We start from the raw sequence: 13,198 nt of genomic DNA, 5'->3' as shown, positions 1-13,198 counted from the left end.
TTATTCCAAGGTGCTATTTATAGGTAAAGCATTTAAGTAAATTGAAGGCTGCTTGTACTATGTCCTTGTTATTTTGTTCAATATATTTTAAGTCTGGTGAAAGTTAAGCATTGGTTGTTACCAATCTGATCAGAGTATAAGGAAAAAATTATGAAAGGGTTAAAAAGTCTAGGCTCATTAATGCTGAGGAAGAAAGATAAGTAATTGCCACTTTTCATTGAAGTAAAAGAAAAAAACAGGACAAAAATAATAAAATTAAATTGAAACAACAGTCAGTTGAATATGAAAGTACTAAAATGATAAAACATTGGATACATTTTGAAGTGCTGACATATCCTATTTCACAGCTTATCACTAATAAATGATGCACGCTTTTGTTTGTCCATCCTCTCTCTTACTGCCTAGCTTTTGCATATTTCAGGATTTGGGAGCTTTCTTCCTTACATCATCTATCAAAGCTGTGCTCTGAGGCTTCAATGAAGTGTTCATATGATTCTGGCTACACCAGTCAACTATCAGCTCCAATTGGTTCCACCAAAAGGTAAAAGACTGATAACAGTTGTCTGAAGACCACGCTCTAATTGGATCTGGGATTGATCATCACCTGACAATTGGTCACAGAAACACAGAAAGTACATTTCCTATGGCTCTAAATGTTTATGGTCTCCATTAGAAGAGACAATACTGATGAAATGAGAATTCCTTGAAAACACTGAAGCAGTGGTTTTCCCAAAGGAGGAAAACATTAGATAAGAAAATAATCATTTAGTTTTTACCATCAAGAAACAATTTTGGTTTCTGGTAAAGGAAAGAAATTTGAAAACTGTATATATTAACTGACTGACCATAAAGTATAACAAATCTAAATGGCATGAAAAAATTAAAAAATAAAATAAACTTTGGTTACCACTAAGGAAAATTCTCCTTAAAGGGGACATATGCTAAGTACCAGTAAGATTAGCAGCAAGATTCTTATTTTTGTATTCCTTTTGGAAGTCTAATTGGATATAAGAATAATCCTACTAGAATTGAAGAAATTTTTATTGAACTGATTTATCCCGTTAAAAATAGGTCACTTTGGATTGTTCTTTCCAAAAATGACACTTTGTTACCATTGATTTTATAAAAGATAACATACTTTTTTAATCATACTTTCTTGTTGGGATTCAAGAAATTCAAGTAGTTCTGCTCTTGTTGAGTTATTCCAAATTAAATAGGGACTCTCTGTGTTGCTATTAAGCATCTTCAGAATCTAGGAAAACAGAAAAACAATTCACTTTTTAAATGTAATTTTAAAAGAAACAAACACACCACCTTATTTACCACAGAACCCAGGTCTCAAAGATCCAGCCCAATCAAAGCCAAGCTCTGATTTAAAGCTTTTTTGGAAAAGTGTATAAGCAGAAAATTATGAATTCCAATATTCAACTCTTCTTTACTTTCATCTTATCTGGACATGCCGTTTAATCCTACCAATTAATCTGAAGAAAAATTAAGCAATCCCAACAGTCCACACTTTAGAAATATGGAACACTGTACATGACAACTGTTTAAAATCAGAGAAATGAAGGCAAGTATTTCCATTTAAAGTGTTTAAAATATTGCTAATTAGCAATCTGAATGTCAATACTTCCAACAATAAAATTACTGGTCACATACTACCTAATTTGTAACCTCAAAATAGGTCAGTAAGTTGGGTGCTGTTTTTTTACTTTATTTTAGAGGTGAGAAAACAGACCCAAAAAGGTGTAATCACCTGCCCAGGGCTGCAAAACTAAGTGTTTGGGACAGAATCCCCACTCAGAACTTCAGGTCTAAGAACTACATTCTATTCCAGATAGCACACAGCCTCTGGAAAGAAGGCAAAAAGACATTACTGACGTCACAAAAATCGAAAAGCAAACACAAGCTTTGTACAAAGTGAGTATTTTATATTGTGTCCAACAACATTAAAAAAAAAGGTCACTTTTCATGTAGGCAACATCATTGTTTAAACACTTTTTTTTTTTAATAGTTAAAAAATCCTGAATATTTTTGAGAGAACTGGATTCAGAACCAAGAAGGTCTGGGTTCCCATCTTGCCATAACAGATAATGTTTGCAGGCCTTAAGTTCCCAGTATCCCAGGCATCTCTCTAACTTAAAGAGAAGATGCTGCCCCTTCTCTTGGTAGGGCTCTTTACCTCCAAGCTCCCTAGCTGAACGAAATCACAAGTCAGACCCCCATTTCTAACTTAGTGTCCTTATAATCAAATCAGGTACACAGACATCTTAAAGAATGTTTCCAGATTAATCCCAGAACCTGACAAATGGAAGAAACTTCAGAGGCCATTTATTTTAACAGAAAAGTGAAAAGCATCTCTAAAAAGTTTAAGTGATTAGTCAACATAATGTGCCTAATAACTCAAGTTTACCTTCATAAATTTGCATTTTAAATGTAGCTTGCAAAATAGTTTTCTTTCAAAATATTCAATACAAATTGTTTGCAATAATTACGATGATTAAAAATCTACTGAAAAATAACTATTTGGCTCAACTATTATTTTATTGCAATCATCTAGAGGTGTAATGGGTACAAATTTTTCTATGAAAGATCTTTTAAAAGTTTAAAATGATTTCCTCCATAACCTGTGAGATAGTCAAGGAAAATTTTACCCTCATTTTACAGAGCAAATTGAAGCCTGGAAATATCCCGGATTCCTCAACACCATAGTGTAATAAACTGAGATCAGTAGACAACACAAATATCTATTTTGTTATTCATCCTTGTTTCCTAAAGCACAATCAACATGGTTCTGTTTCTTTTGCCACAATATCTCAAATAATCTGATTTATACCCAAAGTAACTCAGAAGTTACTGGAATACCATTCTAAGATACTGAAGTCATAAATAATCCAAGACATACATACCTCAGCAGGGCCAATTACAGCAAGTTTTCTAGCAACATATGGCGTAAGTAAACCAGTCAAACTTTTTCTTATTGTTGGATTTTCTGGAGTAGATTGTTCACCAAGCAAATACCCACCGAGGCGACTGAGAGCGAGGAGGCTTAGCTTGGCAAGACTATTGGCTACTTCCTGTTATGAAAAGAGAATTTACATGTTTACCTGCACATTCATACTGTACACCAATCAAGTTGTTTTGTGTATGTATGCATGTACACATGCACAACAGAGGAAGAGACAGCCTTAAAACAGCAACTCCAGGTTTAAGTCCAACCTCTAATATGTACTGGCTGGCTAAGTCACTTCCTCTCCTCAGTGTTTCAGAAAACTTACAGGGAAGGGATCAATTTGCATTGATAAGGGAATCCTTTCACCTGAAGTTCCCCCTTTCAATAACAGCACAGGTTTGGTCTCTATCACTCTGTCGATCCTTCCTTATTCTATAATAAACAATAGCCTCATCTATATGGAGCTCAGCTGATGGCTTTATTTGTTTAGAACTCAGTTAAGAACCAAAAATAAACAAAAATCATTTGAGCAAAAACATTGTCAAAGAGCATACACTAAAGCTTACATTCTCCACAAATGAAACTTCTGTTTTCAGGTGACCTATTTGCTTTTCCTTTACATATAATTTTAATCAGCTTGGTTATCAAATTTTTCATGACCAAAGAAAATAAAAAACAATAAATCAGATGCCAAGATACAGGGTTGGCTATAAACATTTTGAAAGCAATGAGAAGAAAGATGAAAGTTAGAGCAACAACAGAGACAACACCTACAACTGAAAGAGCATAGCATCCCAGTGACATTTGCTCCAGTGAAAATCACTTTGCATCTCTGAATTAGTATTAAAAAGTGTCACTAGTACAGTTGACTTTATCTGTATAACAATGATCCTAAATCAAGAAAACAAGTTTTTAACTCAAGATCAAGCAGACTGGCACTGCCCACTTCCATTTTCTGAGGTAACAGACTCAGAGTGGAAACTGAGACTTTTTTTTTTCTGATTTGTTCAGCATCAGAATTTTTGTTTTAATGTATGTGTTTTTAAGTTTTATTTTTCTTGCTTTCTCAATGGGGGTGGAGTGGATAGAAGGTAACTTGAAAAGTAAAATCAAAAATCAAAAATCTCAATTCAACATTTAATAGGGATACAAATATAGTTTCTTACACAAATGTATTATCCTTTCACAAGGAGAGAGAGAAGACATGATTAGATAGTAGCTTGTTTGAAAAAAAAAAAAAAACAAAAACTGACAGTTTAGTGGAGTACAAGTTCAGTGCAAACCAAATGGAGACAAGGCATACAAAAATGTTAATTCAATCTAGAAATGCATTAAGGGAAGTAAGCTCATAGGAATAAGGAGAGGATAATACTTCTGTACTCTGTTCTGATCACAGGTCACATCAATTAAAAAAACATTCATTATCTGAGAAGACTTGTAGGAACTGAGGCAGAGTGAAGTGAACAGAACCAGGAAAAGTTATGTAATAATAAAAATACTACGAAGTCAAACAATTTTGAAAGACTTAAAATCATTGATCAGCCCAGAGAACAACCATAAATCCAGATAACCAAAGATGAAAAATGCAATATAGTTTCATTATGAAAGGACTCAAGATGCAGAATGTGACGTGCATTTTGGGACAATGAACATGGGAATTTGTTTTTTTCTTTACTACAGATATATGTTATGAGGGCTTTATTCCCCGACACATACCCTTTTTTTTTTTTTTAAATAAAGGAATAGGAAAAGAAAAACTGATTATTTGTTGAAAAAAAATTGTAATAATAAGAAAGTTACTGAATGTAAAGAGAAGTGTCTAAAATCTTCCTAAAATGAGTTCTTGTCAACATTTTTTAACAAAAGTTTGTGGTTCTGGAAAGGAGAATTGCTCACAAAACATGGCTACCTAAAATGACTGATCTATTTCCCAGAGGACTAGTTTTACTGTAGTGGTTAAAGTACAAATTCAATATACCAGTTATCCTGATAAAATTACCTGCTGATTTGTCTCTTCATTTTTCTGAATGCCACTCTCTTCTAGAGTGTAATCATAATTAAACAGATATCCAAGTAAATGCCACAAAATTCCTGCCTGAAATAAGTGGGTCTGTAGCCAGAAATCCACTGCAAATGAACTGACACATTCTACTCCAAGAGATGCTACACGTGGGATACTCTGAAAAATCAAAAGCAAAGATATTAAAGGTAATTAGAAAGTTGAAATTCCTAAGAACCAAGTGGTTTCTTAGAGTTGATTTTAGTCTTATTGTATATTTAGAGATCATTATGTTTCCTACTTTATTTCTAATTTGAATTCTATTCCCATCAATGCCTGACACAGAGATAACTAGAGGAAAAAGGGCAGGTTCCTTTGATTTTAGTATCAACAAAGACTTAACAACTTCTATAGGAAGAAAGCCTAGACATAGGCTATAAATTGAGACATACAAACACCACCTTTTACAAAGGTTGCAGACAAATATCCTGACTATAGCAGAAACCAAGTTCCAATACCCCCAGATCCCAACCTAACTTTTAAACATCAAGTTCACAGAAACTGATTACCTAAAAAAATGTATTATTTATTTTTGAGCATTCTTTTCTTTTTAAAATTTAGCTTCCAATTCGTTTCCTCCCTTTTACTCCTTTCTATACCTACTGAGAAGGCAAATAATATGTCAATTACACAAAACATTAAGAAAAATAGAAAAAATTATACTTCAATTTGTACTAGGAGTTCTTTATTTCTCCCTTTTCATCAGAGTCCTTTGGAATTGTCTTTAATTACTGTATTGATTGGAGTAGCCAAGTCTTTTGGTTAAGTGACTTGCCCAGGGTCACACAGCCAGGAAGTGTTAAGTGTCTTGAGACCAGATTTGAACTCAGGTCTTCCTGACTTCAGGGCTGGTGCACTATCCACTGCACCACCTAGCTGCCCCCTCATTCCTTTATTTTTTAAAGAGATCATTCTTTTAAGAGACTCATATCCACCATACCTTGTCTATGTAACTCCTTTTTAATTGTCTGAATAATGATAAAATTTAGTGCCAGCTGTGGAGTCAGGAGAATCCTGGCAAGTCACTTAACCTCAATTGTTATACTCTCTTCCATCTCCCCCCCAAATTAAATAATGATAAAATTCTTAGGTGTTACATGAAGGAATATAAACAGTTTGGTTTTACTGAATCCCTTCAGATTATCTTTTCATATTTACCTTTTCCAAAAATCAACAAAGAGTCTATTATTTTAGGTATAAGTAGAACCTGACAAGACTAGTCAATCAACAAACTTCTTGCACTTATCAGTGTTATCTGTTGACCAAAACTCTCTTACTGCTTGGCATATTCCAATCTTAGCAGTACTTCAGAAGAGTGTGTCCAGTTTCTATCTTACCTACTTCGATCTCCTCCCCTTAGGCCTTGGAAAGTTAAGGATTACTATTCATATGACTTGAGGAACTTTAAAGATTGAATATACATTTGTGGGCAACAACAACATAAAAAAAAAAAAAACCAACTTGTGGAACTACCTATTTAATCATTAGAATTAGATATACTCTAAAGAAGTTAAGTAATTAAAAACAAGCTTACCTTGCCAAAATACAATACTCGACAGAGATCCTTGATGATACTTGGCATCTCGGTGATCTTCTCTCGGCACTCTTCAAACTGAGCGGCCACACTGTAACATTTACATATATGCCCACACACCTGAAAGCAGAAACATAAGAGAAGATATGGTTCTATATATAGTCACTTAAAGGAAAAAAAAAAGGAAAATTAGCTCAGAATTTCAGTCAATGCACTGTGCACAATGAAGTATTCACCAGTGTATAGAAAATCCTCATCAGTTGCCTATGCCATATATTCACTCAGGCCATTAGTGCAGCAAAAATCTTAATTTTTATGGTTGTATTTTGTTAGTCTTCATGTATAGACATTTTAATTTTATTTGTAAAGAGTCATGTCAACTGATAAAATTTTGTCAGCTATCTTGGAGAAGAAAGGATGGGCTAATGAATGAATTATGATTCGAATATTTAGCTGCAATCCACCTACACATAGCATTCAACTAAAAAGACAGAACTAAAATAATACTTCATTCTTCAAGATGTTGCATCATAGGTGCTCAATAATGTTAATTATTAATAAACACATAAATTCTTCCCTTGCTAAGATGTAAACTCATTTCTGTCATTTATAAACCTTCAGGTACTTTCCCCAACATCTTTAACTATAAACATTATCCCCATTTTATAGATGAGAAAATACATTTACAGCTCACTTCCAATATTAAGCTCTTTCCTCCTAATCTATGTCAATGAATATAAATAGCTTCTATGAGCTTACCTGCACAGACATGTCTGTGGGCTTACTAGAACGATTCAAGACTGCCACACAACGACTGAATGCTTCTTGCAATACCTATATAAAAATGAATTAACAGTTAACTCTGATCCAGTTTGGGAGCCCAAAGTTTACAATTTTTGATGCTAAAATTTATTAGATTTTTTTTTTGTGGGGGGAGGAAAAAGCTTCCTATGTCAATAGTAAACTAGCTTTCCCCCTCTTTCTTAAACCAAATATCAGTTTTATTCAAGGAGAGAACCCCCCCCCCCAAAAAAAAAAAAAAAAAAGCAAGGCCACAATCCGTATTGATTAACCAATAAAGCAATTTTAAAATGATACTCTTATCTCATTATTTGTTAGATGATTTTTTTCTCCTTTGATGTTAATTAGTAGCTTTATTTCTTTCTCACCAAAAATCTACATATATTTCTCAAAAGATCCTAAATAGAATACATAGATGACTTATGGGACCCAATGCAATCAGTTTCTCATAATTTATTAAAACTTCAGAAGACCACTAAGTGCTGAATGGCTGACGCCAATATGGCACTTGAAAAAAACTTCATCAAAACATTTTGAATAGTTCCTTTTGAGCAACATTAACAATTTATTTAGTGGATTCAAAACAAAACAGAAGAACAAAATTCACCAGTTATAATTCCTAGCTGCTCCAACTCTATTGCAAAGCATTATGGTTGAGTGGCATTACATTCAGAACCCAGTATTTTATCCCAGGGGCAAGTATAAAGAAAAACAAATTAAAAATTAATAAGCTAACAGCATTTATATTTCATGACTTTTTTTGCAGAAAAGCAACTGTAGAGACATCAGATCTATTGTGCAGATAAGCACAAAGTCATTACCTCTATTCCGTTCTCTCTTCTTAGCTCTTCTGCATTGAGTGCAGAACAATTGACAGTATGGAATGCCAGCTCTGTGGCAGCAGGCAGCAGTGGTGATTCTTTTGAGAAAAGGAGATCATCAGAAGTTTCCATTGTAATAGTCCTAATCAACATGGGATACCCTGCATATTTGTAAGGCTGTAAATCTGAAATAACCAAAAGAACAAAAGAGATTTTTATTGGCACGCTAAGATGGTTTGGCATACAGGAATACATATAGATATTCAAAACCTCACCCCAGTTCTATAAAATATCACAATTTCAGTTTTTAAAAAAATCCATTCAGTTTTTTTCCTCGACACTGATTTTAGTTATTTCATCTGTTAGTTAAAGGTTCCTACTAAAAAAAATGATCAGGTTTTCTAATGGACTGTACAATTTAGCAGTTATGATTTTGTGAATTTATCAAACTGTTTACCTCTATAACCTGTACACATTTTTACTTATGGACACCTGGATATTCAATTAACAAATAAGGAAAGTATTATAGTCAGTAAGCACCCAGCTCCCCTACAATAGAACTCATTTTAAGAAATTTGAGGTATACATGAAAAAATTACTTAGAGGCATGGCAGAAACAAGTCTGTATCCTTTGTTTTGTGTGTGTGGCAAGGTAAATCAGTAGTATATTATTTTGTTTATTCCAAATACTCATTTTAATATAATTAGCAAAACATTTTTTCAAGTGCTAGATAGAAAATTCCTGCATTAAATAAGAATACAAACAGGCTGCACATAAACTAGAACACACAGTTACTTGCTACAATCTGTACATATACAACTCTAGTGAAGCTCACTGTTTACATATACTAAATTTCATGAGTTCTTTAAATGTAGTCACTTATTTAGATACAAAATAATTGCTTATGATCCCAATCCCAGGATGTTTTACTTTAAGTCATAAAATTCAATTTAGATACACTATTATAAAAGAGCCCTGTACTTATATCCAAATTCTTGGTTTAGATTTCATATAGTCACAGAATCACAAAGTGACAGAACTAAGAACTGAACGAAGATTTTAGAAGCTGCTCGGGTTAAGTACCCTCCCTCTACAACATCACCAGAAAATTTTTTTAAAGTCCTTTAAAGATAGAGGACACTCTTTGTGGTGCTTCTGCTTTGGACTGTTATGAAGCTTAAGGACATTTTTTTTCCTTAGTCTAAATGTACTTCTCTGCAAACTGCACTCATTGTTCCTATTCCTATCTTAGAACTAAACACTGTATCCCAGATGTGGTTTGATCAGCACTATTTTCCCGCTAAATTAGCTCCCTCCTTGTTCTGGACACTGTGCACCAAAAAGTGAAGCCTTCCATTGAACAGTGCTTCTCGGAGCCATAACTTACAGCTGATTCATCTGAAGCAGGCAGTCTAATAATCCTCTGCCTCTTTCACCCTTACTGTGTCTGGGAAGTTAATTTCTTGGACCTAAGCAGAGAATTTTAGGCTCACAACTATCAAAAGTGATCCCCTTCAGTAGAACTCATTGTTCTTGTATGTGAAAAGCCTTGTGATCTCTTCCCTTCATCCTGTGCATTTACTAGTAGTCACTCCAAGCTTTGTTTCACTGGCAAATGAAAAGTATTTATATATGTTCATCCTAAGGACTGATTGTGAGGATTAAAATGATCTCACTTACAATAAGAGACTTTGAATCAACAGCACATTATTAATGGGCTCATGGTCTCCTCTAATGAAGTGGACCTCAGATCTTCCTCCTGATCTGAGACTCCTTCTTAAACTTTGAATCAACAGCACATTATTAATGGGCTCATGGTCCCCTCTAATGAAGTGGACCTCAGATCTTCCTCTTGATCTGAGATGCCTTCTCCTTCCAGGGCCCTATTTTTACAGGGTGAAATGTCCAGTCATCCTGGAACAGCTCTACCACACATACAGAATAATTCCACTGATGGAATCATAAGCTAAAATAAGCAATATGTCAGCAGGATCATAAGGTGGATGAAGCAAGGTATCTCCACATAAGAAGGATCAAAGGATTGTAAGTGATAAGGTGGTCATCTGCTCCTATTGGACAAAGAATTGATCCAGAGGTACAAAAAGATTGTGGGGGATTTTCCATATAACCTCTGCTAGACCTGTGACTTGGTCACAACAAGGCAAAACAAGGGTGAATAGCCTTTAGTTAATTTCTTATAGTTAAGCAAGTAAACTCAGAATCTGCATCTCACATTCTGGGAGTAGATTAAATCTGCTAGTTCTTATGTTCCTTTTTTTGGGACAACTAATCCATTTTGCCTGCCATCAAAACTCATTTCAGAAAAAAAAGTAAAAATAAACCTAGCAACTTGGATCCATGAATGACAAAGAATGCTTTATAATATAACTCAGTTCCCCAAATGCTCCTCCTATCTTGAAGCCTGAACTTACATATCAATAGCTTAATATATTAGAAATCACTAAAGTAAAAGTTTTTACAAGCTTTTATTATAGGGGTAGTTACCCCTATAAAAGTAATTTTAAAATTAGTTTTGATGGAATACATCACATTGATCTAAATTGCTAAAGGTGCTCCCTCAGAGATCTAAATCGTTAAAGATGCCCTCATTCTCCTTTGATATATTTTATAATTTTTTATAACTTAGAAAATATCAAGTAATAACAGCTCAAATTTATGTAGCTCTGTAAGGCCTGCAAAGTGCTCCCACTTCCTTCCAGACTCCCCATTACAACAGGTGGAAAAAGCATCATCCATATTTTCAAGATGAAAAAATTACAATTGAGATTTCAGTGATTTGCCAAAATACTTATAGTTCCTTAATGTTTGTGAAGGGATTTGAATATAGGTGTCCCGACTCCTCGTTCAGTACTCATTCTATTAGGCCACACTATGGTCCCTTGTGATAACACAACTAGTTGAGGAAGAAAACTCACAAGAAAATTTAAACAAAAGGAGAACCAACTTCCCATGCTCACCTTCTTTATGCCGATTAAACAAGATGCTCTGTGTTTTCAAAATCAAAATTATATTTTCTGGATCTGGGCCATCAATTATTTTGGTTGATTTTGTACATAAGAATTCATAGGCTTTATTTACTTTTTCAAACATATCCTGTAAAGAAACAAAAATAAACAGCACACTTGTTTTACAGTAATGGGAAAACTAGAGTCAAAGTTAAACAAAATAGTCTGTGGAAAAAATGACAAGTGAGATCTTCACTTCATTTGTCATAGGCAGTTACTAAAACAAATGCAAAATATTTCACCATAAAAAGCTATAATTTCCTATTTAAATTGTTTTTTAAAAATTTTTGTTCATTCTTTTCTCAATTGAGTCTGTGACTCTTAGTAACCCCATTTGGGGCTTTCTCAGAAGAGATCCTAGAGTGTTGCACCATTTCCTTCTCCAGCTCATTTTACAGAGGAGGAAACTGAGACACACAGGGTAAAGTGACTTGCCCAGGGTCACACAGCTAGATGCACAACCCTCTAATGCAATGGGCCACTTAGCAACCTATAAACACTGATAAGGTAGTATAATAAAAATGCCTTTTAAATTTTAATTTCTTAAATCGTCAGCAATCAAAAATTCTGTATTGTTTATCACAAAATCCTGAAATTTTGTAGAAATGTGCTTATTTACTATTAAGGTATTTCAAATACAGAACAATTATACTTGCTATTCAAGTAAGGATACATTGTTCAAGTAAAAACCAAAATTATATTTATGATATATATTCACATAGAAAAGCAGCATGATACAGACAACGGATAGCAGTCCTTCAAATCAGGGAGCAACAGGTACAAGTCACCTGAACTCTCACTGAACAAGGAAACCCAAACTATAAACTGCAGAGCAGGTGCTAATCTGTATTGGTGGAGAGAGTTTCTTCATCAAGAATTCCCTATAATAATGTTGTAAAAAAATTACCCCGGCATGGATTCTGTCAATATAAAGTAATTATTAAATAAAAATTAAAAAAAAAAAAAAAAAAAAAAAAAAAAAAGAGTTCCCTATACCAAGGCACGGATGTAAAAAAGAAAGAAAATCAAATGCTCTATACCTTCCAACCTCCATCAATATGGGTATATGTGGCATTAGCTGTGTCATATATGTATATTTATATGTTCATAACAACTGCTAAAAAATAAAATTAAAAACATCTAAGCCACCAGCACTATGTATTACAACTACAAGATAAAGGTATGTGGAGGAATGTATGCAGAAATGAATGTGAAGTAAACATACAAGACATGAGTTTAAAAAGAAATTGAAATTTTACAAATTGTTTTCATTAATAAAGATATGGATTGGTGTAACAGCAATATGAAAAGAAACATTAAAACTTATAGGATGAGAAATCAACAGGACTTATCAAATGACTGGAAGTTTGATGGAGAAGGGGTCACATTAATGGATCATGACTGGATCAATAAAATTAATACTTTGGCTTTACTTTTTTACAGGCTGCTGTCATCTCTGTTTCATAAAAAAATTTAGACAACTGAAAGTAATCTTCAGGTGGCACTGATTTTGTCTGAAATGTACCTTTCCATTTATCATTTATTAAACTGAATGCTTATTAATGTAAATAACTGCAGGTAAATAATTGCAGGCTGACAATGATAGGAAAAAAGATGCATCCATATACAGTAAGCATTTATTAAGAATCTACTATGTTCCAGGCACTGTACTAAATGCTCTACAAGTATTTGCTCATGCAATGCAACAATCTGAGTAAATAGGTACTGTTATTCCCCACTTTGCTGATGGTAAAATAAAGCAAATAGTGAGATGGCTGGGGTTACATAGCCAATAAGTGTCTGAGGTAAAATTTGAACTCAGTTCTTCAGAACCTCTGTGCACTGTGATATCCTCCCCTAGCTGCTCCTAATAGTTTTATACGATGATGGGAATTAGATTAATGAATGTATAAGCTACAAAAAGAAAAGTTCATCTATGTGTTTGGAGAAGAGAAACACATGTTGAATAAGTGAATCTGGAAACACCCATCTTTGCTTTAAGA

At 33.8% G+C, this 13,198-nt stretch overlaps 1 protein-coding gene across 1 annotated transcript in view; it reads right to left on the bottom strand.

The window, feature by feature from the left end:
• DNAJC13 (DnaJ heat shock protein family (Hsp40) member C13) overlaps window positions 1-13,198 on the bottom strand; it is a 108,629-nt gene that overhangs the window by 27,280 nt on the left and 68,151 nt on the right. The window contains exons 37-43 of the mRNA XM_051962344.1: window positions 11,148-11,283; window positions 8,169-8,353; window positions 7,306-7,380; window positions 6,547-6,666; window positions 4,953-5,132; window positions 2,910-3,077; window positions 1,139-1,252 (exon numbers count right to left, since the gene is read on the bottom strand). Coding sequence (XP_051818304.1) covers window positions 1,139-1,252; window positions 2,910-3,077; window positions 4,953-5,132; window positions 6,547-6,666; window positions 7,306-7,380; window positions 8,169-8,353; window positions 11,148-11,283 — 978 coding nt within the window. The remainder of the gene's footprint in view (window positions 1-1,138; window positions 1,253-2,909; window positions 3,078-4,952; window positions 5,133-6,546; window positions 6,667-7,305; window positions 7,381-8,168; window positions 8,354-11,147; window positions 11,284-13,198) is intronic.

This window comes from Antechinus flavipes, chromosome 5 (genome assembly GCF_016432865.1).
Source record: "Antechinus flavipes isolate AdamAnt ecotype Samford, QLD, Australia chromosome 5, AdamAnt_v2, whole genome shotgun sequence".
Taxonomy (NCBI): domain Eukaryota; kingdom Metazoa; phylum Chordata; class Mammalia; order Dasyuromorphia; family Dasyuridae; genus Antechinus; species Antechinus flavipes.
Note: the sequence above shows the minus strand (reverse complement) of the source record. Positions and strands in the feature narration are given on the sequence as shown.